Source organism: Schistocerca cancellata, chromosome 4 (genome assembly GCF_023864275.1).
Source record: "Schistocerca cancellata isolate TAMUIC-IGC-003103 chromosome 4, iqSchCanc2.1, whole genome shotgun sequence".
NCBI classification, from domain to species: Eukaryota; Metazoa; Arthropoda; class Insecta; order Orthoptera; family Acrididae; genus Schistocerca; species Schistocerca cancellata.
In genome coordinates, this window is record NC_064629.1 from 677,087,075 (window position 1) to 677,108,216 (window position 21,142).

General features: G+C 41.4%; 1 protein-coding gene across 1 annotated transcript in view; it reads left to right on the plus strand.

Annotated features, from left to right (window-relative positions):
• Positions 1–21,142, plus strand: part of LOC126184916 (protein DENND6B) — a 214,860-nt gene that overhangs the window by 116,370 nt on the left and 77,348 nt on the right. The window contains exon 2 of the mRNA XM_049927582.1: positions 3,597–3,869. Within this exon, the coding sequence (XP_049783539.1) occupies positions 3,597–3,869 (273 nt within the window). The remainder of the gene's footprint in view (positions 1–3,596; positions 3,870–21,142) is intronic.

The window sequence follows — 21,142 nt, forward strand, 5'->3', positions numbered from 1 at the left end:
GGAAATGTTACCGATGATGGTGTCACTAATGCGGAGTTATATACAGTTTTCCGTAATTCCTTCACGAAAGAAGGTGAAGTAAATATTCGAGAACTCGAAACCAGAACAGCTGTTAGCATGAGTGACATCTTAGGTGTTGCGAAACAACTCAGATCACTTAAGCAGGGCAAGTCTTCCGGTCCGGATGGTATACCAATCAGGTTTCTTTCAGAGTATGCAGACACAATAGCGCCTTTCTTAGCAATCATATACAACCGCTCACTTGACGAAAGGTCTGTTCCTAAAGACTGGAAAGTAGCACAGGTCACACCAATATTCAAGAAAGGAAATAGGAGTAACCCATTGAATTACTGACCCATGTCACTGACCTCAATTTGCGGTAGGATTTTGGAGAATATACTGTACTCGAACATTATGAATCACCTTGAAGAAAATGACTTATTGATACATAACCTACACGGATTCAGAAAATATCGTTCTTATGCAACACAGCTAGCTCTTTATTCCCATGGAGTAATGAGTGCTGTAGACAATGGATCTCAGATCGATTCCACATTCCTAGATTTCTAGAAGTCTTTTGATACCGTTCCTCACAAGAGACTTAATCAAATTGCGTGCATTTGGAGTATCGTCTCAGTTGTGTGACTGGATTCGTGATTTCGTTACAGTTCGCAGTGATAGACGGTAAATCATCAGTAGAACAGAAGTGATATCTGGCGTTCCGCAAGGTAGTGTCATAGGCCCTGTGCTGTTCCTGATTTACATAAATTATCTAGGTGATTATCTGAGCAGCCCCCTTAGATTGTTTGCAGATGACGCTGCGATTTACCGTCTAGTAAAATCATCAGACAATCAATTCCAATTACGGTACGAAAAGTGGCAATTGGCACTAAACAAAGAAAAGTGCGAGGTCATCCACATGGGTACTAAAAGAAATCCGATAAATTTTGGCTGTACGATAAATCGCACAAATCTAAGGGCTGTCATTTTGACTAATTACCTAGGAATTACAATTACGAGCAACTTAAACTGGAAAGACCACATAGATAATATTGTGGGGAAGGCGAAACAAAGACTGCGCTTTGTTGGCGGCAAAACCACTAAAGAAACTGCCTTAATACACTTGTCCGTCCTCTGCAGGAATACTGCTGCGCGGTATGGGATCCTTACCAGGTAGGATTGACAGAGGACATCGAAAAAGTGCAAAGAAGGGCAGATCGTTTCGTGTTGTCGCGCAATAGGGGTGAGAGTGTCACTGATATAACACGCGAGTTGGGATGACAGTCACTGAAACAAAGGCGGTTTTCTTTGCGGTGAGACCTATTTACGAAATTTCAATCACCAACTTTCTCTTCCGATTGCGAAAATATATTGTTGACACCCACCTACGTAGGGAGTAATGATCATTATAATAAAATAAGAGAAATCAGAGCTCGAACGGAAAGATTTAGATGTTCCTTTTTCGCACGCGCCATTCGAGAGTGGAATGGTAGAGAAGTAGTATGAAAATGGTTCGATGAACCCTCTGGGCATTTAAGTGTGAAATGCAGAGTAACGATGTAGATGTAACTGCGGACTATCTGTATTATGGTCCAAATGTTTGCATGAGGTTGATTGATGGGGCTGATACATTGCTAGTGTGCATTTATACTCCTTAAAATAGATCAGGCAGTGACGTTTCCTCGTGATTTTCTTTTAACGTTCTCCTATTTGTGAGTAGTTTTATGATCTGAATGAGTGATTCTTGCAGTACAGTGCAGTGTAGTGTTGTGGATGATTCTGAAAATGACAAATAAATCTGGAACTGGCGCATGGCACAGGCCTGGAATAGCACTGAAGTGGCCGCAGAACAAGTAGCTCCCGTTCGACCGTCGCGTATCCGTCAACAGCGAATCCAAAAACCATAAGACGCTGTGAAGTGAAACTAGATTAGACGTAGTCTGACGAACAGGATCTGAGCACTGTCTTTTCTCTTTCCCTTGTCGGCAAAATTCCAGCGATAATAATTCCTTCCACTGCCCTGCTACTTTATGGTGCTAACAAAATTCTCCGTCGTTGACGCGTCACGAGTACAGTAAGATCTACCACGTCCAATGAGTGTAATAGTGGCGTAGAAGTTGGAATGCCAGTACCACCCATCTACCCCCCCCCCCCTCTCCCACTCAAAAATTATCAGAAAGTCCCCTCATTTACACGTTCGCATTGCCATAGTGTGTACATCTGTGTTCACAATCGCACAGCTAAGTGAAATATACAAAGTTTTAGTGTTTGGAGGAGATAGAGAGACCTTTTATGTGGATAAAATGGCACAGGGGCATAGTTTCTCCAGTAGGGGTCTTCGAAGATTTTGACGCTAGTTATGTGTACCGACGGTTACAAATATTGGTTTACAGATGTTGCTGAAAATGTCTGCCGTATACATTGATGCACAACTGGCATCTGTGTACTAATGATTGCCCAACTTCCCAAAGCAACAAGGTGTTTTACGGCGTGTACATTTTGATGATGTCAAAGTTGTGACCGCGTTCCTATAATAGCTCTAATAATGTACTTACCAAATTTTCGGGCAGTTATTTTTAAAATACTGTATTTCTATGAACTGCAATTTATTAGAACTTATTATAAAAATATGTAGCAAGTACTCGCCACAAAATTATTTTATTACATTTTATATGTTATCATCAACATCATTGGCGGCACCGGCATGTCGATGTCGTCGTCGTCGTCGTCGTCGTCGTCGTTGTTGTGTCATCATGAGCGGCGGCGTCATCGGCATCATAAGCATTAACATCGGCGGCATCGACACCGGCAGCATCGGCATCGGCATCATCGGCGTCGGCATCATCGGCGTCGGCATCGTCATCAAAGGCATCATCATCATTTCCATTGTATGCACAGGCATAAATATCATTGTCGGCATGGGCATCGGCGTCGTAGTCGTCAGCATCATCGGCGGGGGCGTTGGTGAGGGCACAGCCGACGCAGGTGTCGTCGTCGCAGGCGCCTGTGTCACAGTAAAAGTTGAGGTTACATAAAGTTAAACTCGGAAAGAGGGTAGGGGAGAATAAGACTGTAACATGCTGTGATCCATCTAATAGTGGAACTGTGGACTCGTGCCTGAACATACACATTTGATGCTTAATGTACTTCTGGTGAGAACTCTCCATCCAGAACATTACATAGGTTGTCTGGCAAGAATTCCTCAATCCAGTCGCATATGTTATAGGAGAATGCGTATGACATTTATTGAACGGCAGTAGGGAATAATAATGGAAACCTTTCTGAAATGAAGACAATTAATTCCGCGACCACTGTCTTTGCATCCGTGAAACTGCTGAATGAATATTGTTCCATTAAAGTTTATCGAAGTAAAAAAAGAGAAAAAGTTGTATGGAAAGTTTCCGCTTCAGATTCTCGACTGTGAATTTCGATTCACCAACTGATCTAACGCCCACCGAAACTTGATGATGCCCCTTGTTAGTTTTCTAAACATTTATTTTATTGAATTCGTGAAAATATGTCTCTATCTTTTTATTTTGATGTTTACTGTAGTGAATATTTTGTACTAACGGTTTTGTTTTATGATTTATTTACAGATAATTTACCCAGGCCACATAAATCTCTCGGAGCAAGAAAAATCTAATATTTGCTATTTAGCATTTCCTGACTCAAATTCAGGATGTATGGGTGATACTCAGTTCCACGTTCGTATACGAAGATCTGCTGGCAATGCTGAATTGATGCCAGAGCATCAGTACTACAATCAAAAATGCCCTGTATATTTACAAATCGATCCTGGATATTATTACGGTTATGTTTACTTCCGGCAAGTGAAAGATAAAACTCTTCCGCGTGGTTATTTCCAAAAGGTAAGTGCTATAAGAAATTGATAGATTGATAGAGATAGAGAGAGAGATTGTTAATAAATATAATGAATTTTTTTACATTCTCGACATATTTCATTTACTCTCATATCGCTAGCATGACAGCTCGACTGGGGAAAAATTGCATTGAATTTGCGATCTGGATTAACCGTCATATCCATATAATCATAGTGGCTCAAAATGACAAGTTATGTCTTATGAGAGTCTATAATATCAACAGGCTGTATGAGATATCTTTGAGGAACTCCCCTCACTCAATTAAAGAGTCTACTGCGTAGATGAGTGCTTATGAATCAGAGTTTTAAATGGAATTAGTGTTTGATATAATGTATGACCTACACACTGTGACCCTGAAATCCGTTAACATATGAAAATGCACCAATTCACGGAATAACGTTGGTAGAGAGTTAAAACTTGATACACGTGCCAGAAATGACATGGGGTTTTATTGAAACTTAAAACGAGTGCAATAACCGGCCAACAGATGGTGCTTTCTTCGAGGAAATGCTGATGCTGCTTTTCAAACTGTCAGCGTGACGGGTGCGAGGTGCGCCAATGTGTTAAAGAATCGCATCATTCCTGGCCTGGCTAATAAATGCCTGTTGTAAGGCACGACTTTTATGCAGGATGACGCTCCAACCCATATTGTTACACATGTGAAAGATGTCTTGCGCACATGGTTTGGATCGCGCGCTGAGCCGCCACTGCCACCATGCTTCGCTTAACAGGTCCCCAAATCTTAGTCTATTTATTGCAGGGCTTAAGGGCGCCCATACAACGGGGGGCGGGGGGGGGGGGGGGCAGGTATTTCGTAAGTTTTTAAGAGAGTCGAACTGGAACTTTTTTATGACTACTTTCAAGTCGCCATTCGTCTTTCAAAATATTAACAAGATTTCATACCCGCAAGTCTGGCCCCACGCCCCCACACAGTCTATCGTATGGACGCCCTTGGTAGGGTTGATGAAGTCACAAGTTTACTGAGATCGTCCGACCTCATTAGGCATGTTAAAAGACGACATCCGACGAAAATTTCTCACCATACTACCCATATGCTATACAGTGCTGTTTACAACATTATCCGTGGACTACAGGTATTGTTGATGAATTATGGCCGACATGTTGTGCATTTGTTATAAAGAACATATTCTTTGCTAAAAATCCACTGGTAGAGTTTTGCACAGAGCATAATTCAATCATCGTGAACACTTGGTTTAAGAATCATAAATTGTATACGTGGAAGAGACGTAGAGACACCAGAAGGTTTCAGGTTGATTATACAACAGCAAGACAGAGATTTAGGTACCAGATTTTAAATTGTAAAACATTTTCAGGGGCAGATGTAGACTCTGGCTACAATTTGTTGGTTGTGAACAGTAGACTAAAAGTGAAGAAATTGGAAAAAGTAGGAAATTAAGGAGTTGAAAGAACCAGAGGTTGTTAAGAGTTTCAGAAGGAGTATTAGGCAACAGCTGACTAGAACAGGGGAAAGGAATACAATAGAAAACGAATGGGTAGCTTTACAAGGTGAAATAGTGAACGCAGCAAAGGATCAAATAGATATAAAGACAAGGCCTACTAGAAACTGTTGAATAACACAATAAGTATTGAATTTGACGGACGAAAGGAGAAAATATAGAAATGCAGCAAATGAAGCAAGCATTTAAAAAATCTGATTGACAGGAAATGCAAAATTGCTAAGAAGGAATGGCTAGGGGACAAACGTAAGGATGTAGCAGCATATTTCAGTAGGGGAAAGGTAGATACCGCCTACAGGAAAATTAAAGGGGCCTTTGAGGAAAAGGCAGGCAGCTGTATGAATAGCAAGAGCTCAGGTGGAAAATCAGATCTAAGCAAAGAAGGGAAAGCTGAAAAATGGAAGGAGTATACAGAGAGTCTATAGAAAGGAGATAAACTTTTAAGCAATATGTAGAAAGGAAAATGGACGTAGATCAAGATGAGATGCAAGATACGATACTGAGAAAAAAAATTGACAGAGCTCTGATAGATATAAGTTGAAACAAGGCCCACGGAGTAAACGATGTTCCGTCAGAACTACGGATAGCCGTGAAGAGCTCGCCGTGATAAAATCTTCCATCTGGTGTGCATCATGTATGAGGCAGGCGAAATACACTCACACTTCAAGGAGAATGTAATAATTACAGTCCCAAAGAAAGCAGTTGCTGACAGGTGAGAAAATTATCGAACTATCAGTTTATGGTTGCAAAATACTGACGCCAATTATATACAGAAGAGTAAAAAAACTTGTAGAAGCCGACCTTGTGGAAGATTAGATTGTATTCCGGAGAAATATAGGAACCTGCAAGACAATACTGACCCTATGGCTTATCTTACAAGATAGGTTAAGGAAAGTCAAACCTACGTTTATAGCATTTTCAGACCTAAGAAAAAGCTTTTGCAGTGTTGACTAGAATATTCCTTGTGACATTCTGAAGGTAGCATGGGTAAAATACAGGGAGCGAAACGCTATGTACAACTTGTACAGAAACCAGACGGCAGTTATAAAGAATCGGAGGGCATGAAAGGGAAGCAGTGGTTGAGAAGGGAGTGAGACAGGGTTGTAGCTTATCCCCGCTGTTGTTCAATCTGTACATTGAAAAAGCAGTAAAGGAAAACAAAGAAAGATTTGGAATATGAACTAAAGTTCAGGGAAAAGAAATAAAAGCCCAGAGGTTTGCAGGTGACATTGTAATTCTGTCAGAGGCAGGAAAGGGCTTGGAAGAGCAGTTGAACGGAATGGACATTGTCTTGAAAGACGTATATAAGACGAACATCATCAAAAATGTAGTCGAATTAAATCAGGTGATGCTAAAGCGACTAGGAAACGAGACACTTAAAGTAGCAGACGAGTTTGGGCAGCAAAATAACTGATGATGGCAGAAGTAGACTGGCAATGGTAAGAAAAGCATTTCTGAAGAAGGGAAATTTGTTAACATCGAATATAGATTTAAGTGTCAGGAAGTCGTTTCTGAAAATATTTGTCTGGAATGTAGCCATGTATGGAAGTGAAACATGGACGGTAAACGGTTTAGACAAGAAGAGAATAGAAGCTTTCGAAATGTGGTGCTACATAAGAATGTTGAAGATTAGATGGGTATATCACGTAACTAACGAAGAGATACCGAACAGAATTCGGGAGACGAGAAATTTGTGGTACAACTTGACCAAAAGAAGGACTCGGTTGATAGGACACATTTGAGGCATCGCCAATGTAGTATTGGAGGAAAGTGTCAAAATCGTACAGGGAGACCAAGAGATGAATACAGTGAGCAGAATGAAAAGGGTGTAGATTGTAGTAGTCATTCGGAGATGATGAGGCTCGCACGGGATAGAATAGTATAGAGAGCTACGTGAAACCAGTCTTCGGACTAAAGACAGCAACATAACAACACGCGAATTATTGTTTTTGTATCGTATGAAGCGCCATCTGTCGGTATTTTTGTGCACTCTTTTGTTTTCAATAAAACTCGATCTCATTTCAAGCATGCGTGCCAATTTTTACCTCTGTACCTATATTTTTCCGTGAAGTATGGATTTTTCAAATGTTAACGGACTTCTGGGTACTCCTGTATAATATGTTAGATCAGGGCTTCCCAACCTGTGGTCCGCGGACCCCTTAGGGGTGGTCCGCCGGATCTTTCTAGGAGGTCCGCGGCCATCTTTCACCAAATCGTGTAAAATAATGAGTAAAATTATTGAATAAAAATGTGAAAATCAAATTCATCACTATTTTTTTTCGTGTGAAAAACATGTGTACTTTTACTTCAGGTCCTATCCCCAAGCAGCCTTTGCGGTTCCTAAGTGAGAGCGCATACACAGTTTAGTGCCGGAGAATGCGGCTTCTCTGATCGACTATTAGTGGTCGTTTGTGCGCTGGCTCACGGCGCTAGATGCGCTGAAACCTTTTACGCGTGCGGGGAGCGAACTTTGTCGACCAATCACAGCGCTCGCTGGCACGTATGCGGCCCCAGGCATCATTAAATGTTAAACTTGCCTTTTCAGTGCACTACCTGTTTCATAAGTCGATTTTTGACCAGTTTATTACTTCTGACATGGATCGGTGGCTGAAGTCAGGATCATTGAAGCAGGCTGCAGTTTCTCCATGCCTTCACAACAAGGGAAGTTTCCAGTGGAAATGAATGAGGAGGGAGGACGACCAAAGGAAGACTTTACATGCATTTGAACATTTTTCTTCGGATTTCACGAAAAACCACACACACACACACACACACACACACACACACACAAACGACTGTTACGAAATATGCATGCTCCTTACACAACAGTAGCCAAATAGTGGAAATGAACAGACCATAAGCAACAGCTTGTCAACAGTGAACAGTTTGGTCGTGACGTTGGTTGCTCTTGGAGGAAGAAAGCTCCATCGTGTGAAATTTCAATTACCAAGTAATTTTAATCAGGCTATAGTGTGTTGAACAAAGGGAATAAATCCACTAGTAAGTGTCTGGATACAGTGGCAATTCAAATTGGATCGTTAATTTCAAGTTGTTTTCATTCATCTCTAAACCAAAGACTATTGATACTTCGGAGGTGGGGGGGGGGGGGGGTCATTGGGAACATGGCACCTGCATTAAGAAGCTTTCAGTTCCCATGGATTAGCTCTGAAATTTGAAGTTACTGTGCTCTTGACTGACTAGGGGTCCGCCATGAATTTTCGACTGAAGAAGGGGTTCGCCAGTTGAAAAGGCTGGGAAGCCCTGTGTTAGATGATGCATGACAGTGGCTAATGGGCAGAGGACTTTTTTACAATGATGATGATTCCCGTGCCAAAAACACAGGGAACCATGTAATGTACTGAGCACACAACAGCCAGCACCATTGCACATCGACCTAAGTTACGTTAAGAATCATGAGTCGGCTGAGAAATGTGATGGACGGGAATTTGGTTGAAGACCGAATTGGTTGTAGAAGGAATACAGGCACAAGAGATGCAATAGGACTCTTGCAGTTTTTGGGAGAGACGTTTATCGAGAAGCAAACCTTAAGGATGAGAAAAATAATGTATCATAACATATTGACAAGTTGGTGGAAAAAATGGTTCAAATGGCTCCGAGCACCATGGGACTTAACATCTGAGGTCATCAGTCCCCCAGACTTAGAACTGCTTAAACCTAACTAACCCAAGGACATCACACACATCCATGCCCGAGGCAGGATTCGAACCTGCGACCGTAGCAGCAGCGCGGTTCTGGACTGAAGGGCCTAGAACAGCTCTGTCACAGCGGCCGGCCAAGTTGGTAGAAATGAATGAAAGTGCGGGAGCATGTTTCCATATGAGTCCCACTCGTGCACAGAAAACTGGGCGTCAGATGTCCACGATAAAGCTGACTATAGCGCCGAATAGGACTGGCCCCGCAACATGATGCAGTTCAAGGAAAGGGAAAAGATAGTCCGTGTCAATAAGCGAGCAGTTACGGTGCACTTTGTCGGTGTTCAATACAATATGACACGGAAACATTCGGATGATATCAGAAGAGGAAGAGTCATCGGGAAACTGGCAGAAGAGCGAAGTGTGACGAGTGTAGCCCAGGAGTCTGGCATTTCTCACAGCACTGTTTCACGTGATTGGGGAGCGTTCAGCACTATAAGCACTGCTGCTCGAAGGAGAGGATGTGATCGGCGACGGTCAGTTACAGCAGCAGATGACCACTATATTGTACAACAGGCAAAAAAGGATCCTCGTCAAACAGCGGGTGCAATACCAACCACATTTAATAGGCCTACAAGGCACGCAATCTCGCTCCAGAGTGCACGGTGACGACATATTGGTGGTTTCTGTGCGATGATCAGTACTTTTAAGTTCCGTTGATATCCGCACATCAGCGGCACCGTTTGCGGTGGTGCCAAGAGCATAGGGATTGATCCAACGAAGAATGGAATCTTTGTTGCATGGGTTTACTGCCCTCCACATCTTTGAACTCTGTACGCTCTACCGGTAAACATTACTGCGACACTGCACTCCTTCCCCATATCTTTTCTCGGGCGCATTTGACCCTAACTTCGATTTTATGGATGACAATGCGCAACCACATAGGGCAGCGCTCGTGAAGGAGCTCTTGGAACGACAGAATACCCGGCAAATGGATCGGCCTGCCGGTTCCCCTGACTTAAATCCTATCGAGCACGTGTGGGATACGATGGGAAGACATACTACAACTCGTCCACGTGCACTAACGACCGTCTAGCATTTGTCAACCGCGCTGGTGGAGGAATGGAATGATCTATTACGAGAACTTGTTACCACCATTTGGCCTGGATGGGAGCACGGTGCAGAGCATGCATTGCCGTCCGTAGTGATCACACGCCATATTAAGAACCATGTTGCACTTTTGGTTCAGGGGGAGCTGTGACTTCAACGTAATTATTGTCTTTGAATAAAAGTGTGATTTCTGTTCATCTCATCTTTCAATTACCGTATGTACTATACTGGAGCAGTTCTTTCCATGTCTGGTTCAAGTTTCATGTCGCCATGTTTCTTGACAGTGACTGATCTTGTGGAAGTTACTTTCGTTATTCAGTTTGGCACAACAGTGTGCATGTGCGTTATAGTCCTGGAAAAGGCATTTTGCAGTGTGGCTTGGAAAGCTTGCAGCAATAATGACCGGAAAGAGAGTGGACTGGCGATTTATAAACTAATATTTAAATCAAAAAGTGTCAATGAGAGCGAGAGGAGAAAGTAGCAATGGGACTGAAATAGAAAAAGAAATACGACAATGTCTCCTGCCCTTTTCAGTTTGATAAATTGTTGGCGAACTGTCCACTAGATGTTGTTGTTGTTGTTGTTGTTGTTGTGGTCTTCAGTCCTGAGACTGGTTTGATGCAGCTCTCCATGCTACTCTATCCTGTGCAAGTTTCATCATCTCCCAGTACCTACTGCAACCTACATCCTTCTGAATCTGCTTAGTGTATTCATCTCTTGGTCTCCCCCTACGATTTTTACCCTCCACGCTGCCCTCCAATACTAAATTGGTGATCCCTTGATGCCTCAGAACATGTCCTACCAACCGATCCCTTCTTCTGGTCAAGTTGTGCCACAAACTTCTCTTCTCCCCAATCCTATTCAATACTTCCTCATTAGTTACGTGATCTACCCATCTAATCTTCAGCATTCTCCTGTAGCACCACATTTCGAAAGCTTCTATTCTCTTCTTGTCCAAACTATTTACCGTCCATGTTTCACTTCCATACAAGGCTATACACTCCATACAAATACTTTCAGAAATGACTTCCTGACACTTAAATCTATACTGGATGTTAACAAATTTCTCTTCTTCAGAAAAGCTTTCCTTGCCATTGCCAGTCTACATTTTATATCCTCTCTACTTCGACCATCATCAGTTATTTTGCTCCCCAAATAGCAAAACTCCTTTACTACTTTAAGTGTCTCATTTCCTAATCTAATACCCTCAACATCACCCGACTTAATTCGACTACATTCCATTATCCTCGTTTTGCTTTTGTTGATGTTCATCTTATATCCTCCCTTCAAGACACCATCCATTCCATTCAACTGCTCTTCCAAGTCCTTTGCTGTCTCTGACAGAATTACAATGTCATCGGCGAACCTCAAAGTTTTTATTTCTTCTCCATGGATTTTAATACCTACCCCGAATTTTTCTTTTGTTTCCTTTACTGCTTGCTCAATATACAGATCGAATAACATCGGGGAGAGGCTACAACCCTGTCTCACTCCCTTCCCGACCACTGCTTCCCTTTCATGTCCCTCGACTCTTATAACTGCCATCTGGTTTCTGTACAAATTGTAAATAGCCTTTCGCTCCCTGTATTTTACCCCTGCCACCTTTAGAATTTGAAAGAGAGTATTCCAGTCAACATTGTCAAAGGCTTTCTCTAAGTCTACAAATGCTAGAAACGTAGGTTTGCCTTTCCTTAATCTTTCTTCTAAGATAAGTCGTAAGGTCAGTATTGCCTCACGTGTTCCAGTATTTCTACGGAATCCAAACTGATCTTCCCCGAGGTCGGCTTCTACTAGTTTTTCCATTCGTCTGTAAAGAATTCGTGTTAGTATTTTGCAGCTGTGGCTTATTAAACTGATTGTTCGGTAATTTTCACATCTGTCAACACCTGCTTCCTTTGGGATTGGAATTATTATATTCTTCTTGAAGTCTGAGGGTATTTCGCCTGTTTCATACATCTTGCTCACCAGATGGTAGAGTTTTGTCAGGACTGGCTCTCCCAAGGCCATCAGTAGTTCCAATGGAATGTTGTCTACTCCGGGGGCCTTGTTTCGACTCAGGTCTTTCAGTGCTCTGTCAAACTCTTCACGCAGTATTGTATCTCCCATTTCATCTTCATCTACATCCTCTTCCATTTCCATAATATTGTCCTCAAGTACATCGCCCTTGTATAGACCCTCTATATACTCCTTCCACCTTTCTGCTTTCCCTTCTTTGCTTAGAACTGGGTTTCCATCTGAGCTCTTGATGTTCATACAAGTGGTTCTCTTATCTCCAAAGGTCTCTTTAATTTTCCTGTAGGCAGTATCGATCTTACCCCTAGTGAGATAAGCCTCTACATCCTTAAATTTGTCCTCTAGCCATCCCTGCTTAGCCATTTTGCACTTCCTGTCGATCTCATTTTTGAGACGTTTGTATTCCTTTTTGCCTGCTTCATTTACTGCATTTTTATATTTTCTCCTTTCATCAACTAAATTCAATATTTCTTCTGTTACCCAAGGATTTCTACTAGCCCTCGTCTTTTTACCTACTTGATCCTCTGCTGCCTTCCTACTTCATCCCTCAATTACCATTATATAATCTATCTGATACCTTTTAGTATTTCCAGGGTTCTTCCATGTATACAACCTTCTATCATGATTCTTAAACCAAGTGTTAGCTATGATTAAGTTGTGCTCTGTGCAAAATTCTACCAGGCGGCTTCCTCTTTCATTTCTTAGCCCCAATCCATATTCACCTGCTACGTTTCCTTCTCTCCCTTTTCCTACACTCGAATTCCAGTCACCCATGACTATTAAATTTTCGTCTCCCTTCACTATCTGAATAATTTCTTTTATTTCATCATACATTTCTTCAATTTCTTCGTCATTTGCAGAGCTAGTTGGCATATAAACTTGTATTACTGTAGTAGGTGTGGGCTTCGTATCTATCTTGGCCACAATAATGCGTTCACTATGCTGTTTGTAGTAGCTTACCCGCATTCCTATTTTCCTATTCATTATTAAACCTACTCCTGCATTACCCCTATTTGATTTTGTATTTATAACCCTGTATTCACCTGACCAAAAATCTTGTTCCTCCTGCCACCGAACTTCACTAATTCCCACTATATCTAACTTTAACCTATCCATTTCCCGTTTTAAATTTTCTAACCTACCTGCCCGATTAAGGGATCTGACATTCCACGCTCCTATCCATAGAACGCCAGTTTTCTTTCTCCTGATAATGACATCCTCTTGAGTAGTCCCCGCCCGGAGATCCGAATGGGGGACTATTTTACCTCCGGAATATTTTACCCAAGAGGACACCATCATCATTTAATCATACAGTAAAGCTGCATGCCCTCGGGAAAAATTACGGCCGTAGTTTCCCCTTGCTTTCAGCCGTTCGCAGTACCAGCACAGCAAGGCCGTTTTGGTTATTGTTACAAGGCCAGATCAGTCAATCATCCAGACTGTTGCCCTTGCAACTACTGAAAAGGCTGCAGCCCCTCTTCAGGAACCACACGTTTGTCTGGCCTCTCAACAGATACCCCTCCGTTGTAGTTGTACCTACGGTACGGCTATCTGTATCGCTGAGGCTCGCAAGCCTCCCCACCAACGGCAAGGTCCATGGTTCATGGGGGGGGGGGGGGGGGGGGGGGGGACTAGATGATAAGGGGGTAAAATTTGGAAGGAGGAAAATATGGTGTTTGGGGTTTGAAGACAAAACCGGTTCAAATGGATCAGAGCACTATGGGACCGTCTGAGGTCATCAGTCACCTAGAACTTAGAACTACTTAAACCTAACTAACCTAAGGACATCACATAGCCGGCCGGAGTGGCCGTGCGGTTCTCGGCGCTACAGTCTGGAGTCGAGCGACCGCTACGGTCGCAGGTTCGAATCCTGCCTCGGGCATGGATGTGTGTGATGTCTTTAGGTTAGTTAGGTTTAATTAGTTCCAAGTTCTAGGCGACTGATGACCTCAGAAGTTAAGTCACATAATGCCCAGAGCCGGTCTTTTTTTCTTTTTTCTTTTTTTTTTTCTTTTTTATTTTTATTTTTTTTTTTATATCTCACACATCCATGCCCGAGGCATGATTCGAACCTGCGACCGTTGCGGTCGCGTGGTTCCAGACTTTAGCGCCTAGAACCGCTCGGCCACCTCGGCCGGCTGTTTGAAGACAACATGGTCCTTCTAGCAACGGATGAAAATGAGTTACAGGAAATAGTGTATGTCATTCTACATTAATGTAAGAGCTATGGAATAGAAGTCAGTGCTAAGTAAACGAAAGTAATGCTGACCAGAATGAGCTTTTCACTCTGCAGCGGAGTGTGCGATGTTATGAAACTTATGAAAGGTCCCGAGTTCGACTCTCGGTCCGGCACACAGTTTTAATCTGCCAGGGAATCGTTAGAACATGAGCAAAGCTTTAAATGTAGGGTGTCCATAATTAAAGTTCTAGTTTCAAAACGCTGTAGAAGAGGGCCTGTGCTCCGAATGACGTCAACTTTGAACAGCATATTATTGACGCAGGGGGAAACATCATTAAATAAAAAAATTAACGAAAATTTGACCAACAGAGAGCGCTGTAGCGTCAGAATGTGCGCACTAACAAACTCACACCGCACAGCTGTTCCCCAGTTTGAATCAGAGACGCCCACCATGACTGTCTCCATGAAGGATGCGCGCTGCTGGTAAAAGCTTTTACAAGAATGATGACTGTGCGCCTGTAGCCCTGCAGAAGTTTCGGCCACTTAAGGACATGAAAAAAGGAATTGATCCGATGCCTGTTAAGGGCGTAAAGAAAATGATTACAAAATTCAAAAAGACCGGGTCTATTGAAGTGTAATATGGCGGGAGGAGGAAAGCAGTTGATCCGACGCCTGTCGAAGATGTGGCCACAGCATTGCAGGAGGGGTCGAGTGGTTTTGTGCACGGGGAATTGCCCAAACGTTGGACATGCCTGCGAGTACGGTGCATAAAATCCTACGAAACATCCTACATTGCTATCCATATAAAATCATCCATGTTCAGGAGTTGCTTCCTGCTGACCTCCCAGCAAGACAATCGTTCTCTCTGGAATTTCTTGTTCCCACGGAAATGGACAATGAATCAGCACGGAACATTCTGTGGACAGACGAAGCCTATTTCCATTCTCAAGGACATGTCACTTCTCAGAACTGCAGAATATGGGCAACGGAAAATCCGCACACACATCAACCGGTACCACTTCATTCTTCAAAGGTGAGACATTGGTGCGGGTTGACGGCATCGTTTATCGTAGGGCCGTATTTTTTTCACGAGGAGATGAATACTGCGAGCCCTGTTACCTAAGACTCCTATAACCTGAGCTGAACTGTCCGCCATGTTTGTTGCAGAGTGTAGGATATTCGTACTTGTTTACATGCGAGTGAAGATTTCAAATTAAATTTATTGAAGAATTCGTCATAAATATGGATGGCTGTTCAGCTGTGAAGCGCACAACTATTGCAAAAATAGTTTTCGCGTGTTTAGATTTCCCAGTAACCCTGAAAGAAGAAAAAGATAGGTCATAGACTGCCAGAGAAACAATTGGGAACCACTAGGTACTCAGCTGTGTATTGTAAATACACGTTAATAAAAGAAGTTATAAACATGGAAACCAGTTGTATGCAATTGCGTTTCAGCCTAGTCGAAAACTGTACTTAAGCAGTTCGTCTCAAAATTTTTCGATTCCTGTCATATTTTCGCAATTGGGAAAGTGGAGAGGAATATTTCTGATGTATTTATACGTATTATCATAAGCATATATACACAAAGCCCTCCGCCACACACCGTTGGGTGGCTTGCGGAGTATAAATGTAGATGAAACTGAATAATACTTAACCCCATTTCTTATATAGGCTTTATAAAGCCTGTAAATCACAACTATCGAAGTTTAAACCTCCTACGTTACATATAAGAGGACTCGATGGAAAACTAAATTTGAATGACAAATCATGTGTTGCAGCTTTTGGAAATTACTTTTCATCCCTACTGAATGCTGAAAATCCAAATGAAAATCTTGATTTCTATCCTACTGATCCTCCTGCAAATTGTCTCCCTCCCACATTAGATGAAACCATGAAAACTATATAAGGCTTGAAAATAAATCTGGAGGTGAGGATCACATCTTGGCTGAAATGTGAAAATACGCAGATCATGATAAAATAAAACATCTCCATGATATCATAGTGAAGATTTGGGAAACTGAAACTCTATCTCCAGGTTGGACCGTCGTAATTATTCAACCACTTCATAAAAAAGGCGATAAGAGTGATCTGAATAATTACCGAGGAATCTCTTTGCTACCAACGACATACAAGATCTTCTCCAGACTGTTGTTCAACAGAGCTGAATCAGTCTTAGATCAACAATTGGGCGAATATCAAGCCGGTTTCAGGACATCAAGATCCTGTGCAGAGCAGATCCACAACCTGAAATCTGTTATATCATACGCCAAATCACGATCAAAAACGTTTGTTGTGACCTTTGTCGACTTGCAAAAAACGTATGACTCAATTGATCGAGATAGTTTAGATTTCTTACAGCAGATTAGTCATTGTGACATAACCTTCGAACAATAAAGTTTTTACCACAACTTCAAAAAGCAACAAACCTATCATGAAGTGCTGGTTAAATAATGGCTGAAACTATTAATAAAAATTTGTTTCACTATAAGAAACTATACTTTCTCCCATCTCTGCACAATAAAAATGCAGCATTTCTTGAAGTACCTCCTTTTGAATAAAAAACAAAACACCTGTTTTAAAAGTAGCTGTATACAGTCAAAATTAATAAATAGCCTCAGGTTGTTACGGCATGACACCCGTATTTGAAGACATGTAGCCGTGTAATATTACATCTTTCTGTTACATGAAAAGGGCATTCTAAATATCTCTATAAACATGCATTACTGTTTGGTTCACTTCGTACATGCAATATCAAATATTTTATAAGGAATCCCGTGACAATTTGCGTGAATAGGTTAACGACCCACAAGTTAAATACTGCACAATCCTCAGAGATGAAGAAAACATGGCGGACGATTCAGCCCGTTATATACGAGCTCTGTTGTTACCTGTATCGTCAGTTGTAAGCGATATGAGATTCTTTTGAGCACTAACGGCATTCTAACCCTTCAACGGTAGGGTGGATAGGATTATTTTTATTCAAGATGGCGCTCCGCCGCGCCCTGCACAGTCAGTGAAGCAGCTGCTGCATTGGCATTTCGAAAGTACTTGAATTATCAGCCGTCATTTCCCTACAGCATGGCCGTCCAGATCACGTGATTTTAATCCGCCTGACTTATGGCTGTGGGCTTAACTGAAAGATGTGTTCAACGCTCCAGTTGCGAACGTAACTGAATCGTAGGCACGCATTGCCCAACTTATTCTGAATGTGACAACCGAGACGCTGTGATCTTTTGTGGAACATGCTATTTCCCGATTTCAACTTGTGTTAGAAAAGGGTGGACAGGATATTGAACATGTCTTGCGCCAGTTTCACAACAGTTAGAGACCGATGTCACTTTGCTTTTTATGCGGTTTTTTGCCCTAGGAAAATTAAAAACCCACGTCATTTTGCTTTCTATGCGGTTTTTGGCCTCACAAGAATTATAAAACTATTTTTCTCATCCGATGTGGTACGACTTTGACGTGATGGTTGGGCCTGCCTAACTAACAGTGGATGGACTTACGTAACTAACAATGCCACAGCTGTTGTCTGCCGAACTTCTGCAGTCATGCACATTGAACAGTACGGATGGTGTATGTGTAACTCAAACAACAGCCATCGTATTGCGATTCATCTGTCATTTGTAGCAGACTCCATTTACGTTAAAACGCTTAGTACCATCTATTGATCAAATTTTCGTTCGTTTTTCCATGACATTTCCCCCTGCGTCGATAACATGCTGTTCAGATTTCAAATCTGATGTCATACTGAAGATTGTTGAAACTGGAACTTTAATTATGGACGCCCTGTACCTAGGAAGCATACTAGAAAGTCTGGAAATGCAGCCCAGAAATTCAGACCTGGATAGCAATACTAGAAGTGTCATTGTGTAAGGGAAAAAATGGGGAGTTCTGCAGCATTACGGGCAAAGATTTGAGGAAGAGATTGATAAAATATTTCTTACTCAGTGTCGTGCTCAGTTCTGAAACATGGGCACTGAAAGAGGAAGATGGATGAAGGTTGGAGTCTTTTAAGTGGTGGCTGTGACAGAGGACATAAAAAACGAGGAGATACTGAGAGGGGTGGGAGAGTAGAGATGGTTACTGAATGTAATTCAAAGAAGGAAGAGAAACTAGATAAGACATGTGAAGAAACAAAGAGGTCCTTATAAAACACTCTTGGTAGGGTACAAACATGAGAATTGGTGGCAAGGGAGAAAATGATCTCAAATTCTGGATGATGTGTTACACAGCAGCACATACAGCAGCGTTAAGAAGAAAGTGATGGAATACCATAAATGAAGTTGAACAGGACCTACCAACGGAGCAGAAAATTTTGATGATGATGATGATGATGAGTATCTGGGAAATGAATAGTGATTGACATTTTGTCCTATGTGTTGTGCAGATGACTACAGGAAATTAGTAGCCTAGGATGGCATAATTTTCACAATAGTTTAGTACAGATATGTCATATTTTGATGTTTATGTAGAAACTGGTCATTTGTGGGAGTTCTTTAACATTGTAAACTTCGCTTTCTTTTCAACAGTTACTGTTGAGTTTGATGTTGTCTTACTGTGAACTCTATACAAAGCACTCCTGAGCCTCAAGGCTAGCAACATCTGAGTATCAAAGTACACCATTCAGGAACATGTAAACCCTGAGACACCTGCTGCTTGATTGCTGTGACATGCTTACTGAGATACCATGTTACATTTAGTCGAACAGTTTTAAATACAGTAGAGGAATGACTATACATTGTGGCTTTATTTTTATCAAACAGCAGAAACCCAGAGGCCCTTGAAAAAAAAGTGAGTGTTCATGGACTTTACTCACTGGTACTGCTAAATTTTATCAAGTCCCAAAAGCACTGTCTTAATTGCCACAGTCTTGGCACACCACAGTGTGATGGATATGCAATATGATGTGTAGGAAACCTAGGGATACAATGTATTATGTTGAAGCACCATGTATACTTTTCCATATAACATTTACTAATCAGTTCTGTGTGTGAATTAACTAGAATCATTAAAAGAAAGGAATCTCTAAAAGAAAAGGAAAAACAAACTGAATTGGAGGCAGCAACATACAAATCATAGGCTAAGGTCAAATGATGATCAAGAACATATATTGTCCATGATGTGTGCTATCATTTGGAACATTACTGAAAAAGTACACCAGTAACAAAAATTCCTCAGTATGGATATACAGACCAGAGAGAAATAGGTAACAGAGACAGTTACTAACAAGCATTCATTCACACTCAATGTCAAAAGTGCACCTCTTACTGACCTTACAACTGCTTCCAACAATACAAACATTAATGTGGTACCTAAATCATAACATTGCCACACCAAGCACTATCTAAAAAAAAATAGCTCTAGATTTCTGTACCGACTTGAAAGTAGAAGAGAAAAGCATGAAAATTAAACCACAACAGATATGAATATAGGAGTTTAAAACAGCATCCAGAAAACATACTCGGTGTTTGGAGAAGATAATTCTGAAATGGGACTTACGATGTACTTGGAGGGCTCTTCTGTCCTTGGTTCCTGACCTCAGACTGAAGAAATATGAAGCAAATATCTCATCAACAAATGATTCTAATTGAGTAACAACATTTCATACAATAACTTGTTTATGTCTACAAAAAGAACATTTTAAATGTTCTGTCACCTATATTATTAGAGGATGTAACATTCACTGGAAAGATGACATTGGGGACAGGACTAAAATGAAGTGGATGTCAATCAGAATAATAGGTAGCACTCCTTATATGTATTTTTTGCAACAAATAGTAACACAGATTTCCGGCATGCTGGCATGTTGAAGAGTCAGCAACCTCTTATACTATTTCAATATGACAAAAATAGCCAGCAACTTTTACCTGTTTGTCATATTGAAATAGTAATACAGTTGCTTCATGGTATACTTTTCCAAGGCCACAACGTTTCACTTTCCTTTATCATTTCATGAGTTTAAAACACATGTACATCTCTTAGCACAACTCCCTCGCATGGATCTACTCCTAGGAGACTTGAATACCCACAATATGCTATGTGGTTTCACATCTTACCCAAGAGGCAAAGCTTTGTAGAGCTTCTTGATGTTAAAGTTATGACTTCTGAACAGAAGCATGATAGACACTTCATTTCTGTTATATGATTCGAAACCAGATGGCAGTTATAAGAGTCAAGGGGCACGAAAGGGAAGCAGTGATTGAAAAGGGAGTGAGATAGAGTTGTAGCCTATCCCCAATGTTATTCAATCTGTATATTGAGCAAGCAGTAAAGGAAACAAAACAAAAATTTGGAATTGGAATCAAAATCCACGGAGAAGAAATAAACACTTTGAGATTTGCCGATGACATTGTAATTCTGTCAGAGACAGCAAAGGACATGTAAGAGCAGTTGAACAGAAAGGACAGTGTCTTGAAAGGAGGATGTAAGATGAACATCAACAAATGCAAAACAAGGATAATGGAATGTAGTCGGATTAAATCAGGTGATGCTGAGGGGAAATGAGTCACTTAAAGTAGTAAATGAGTTTTGCTATTTGGGGAGCAAAATAACTAATGATGGTCGAAGTAGAGAGGATATAAAATGTAGACTGGCAATGGCAAGGAAAGCGTTTCTGAAGAAGAGAAATTTGTTAACACCAGCTATAGATTTAAATGTCAGGAAGTCATTTCTGAAAGTATTTGCATGGAGTGTAGCCATTTATGGATGTGAAACATGGACGATAAACAGTTTAGGCAAGAAGGGAATAGAAGCTTTCGAAATGTGATGCTACAGAAGAATGCTGAAGATTAGATGGGTAGATCGCATACCTAATGAGGAGGTACT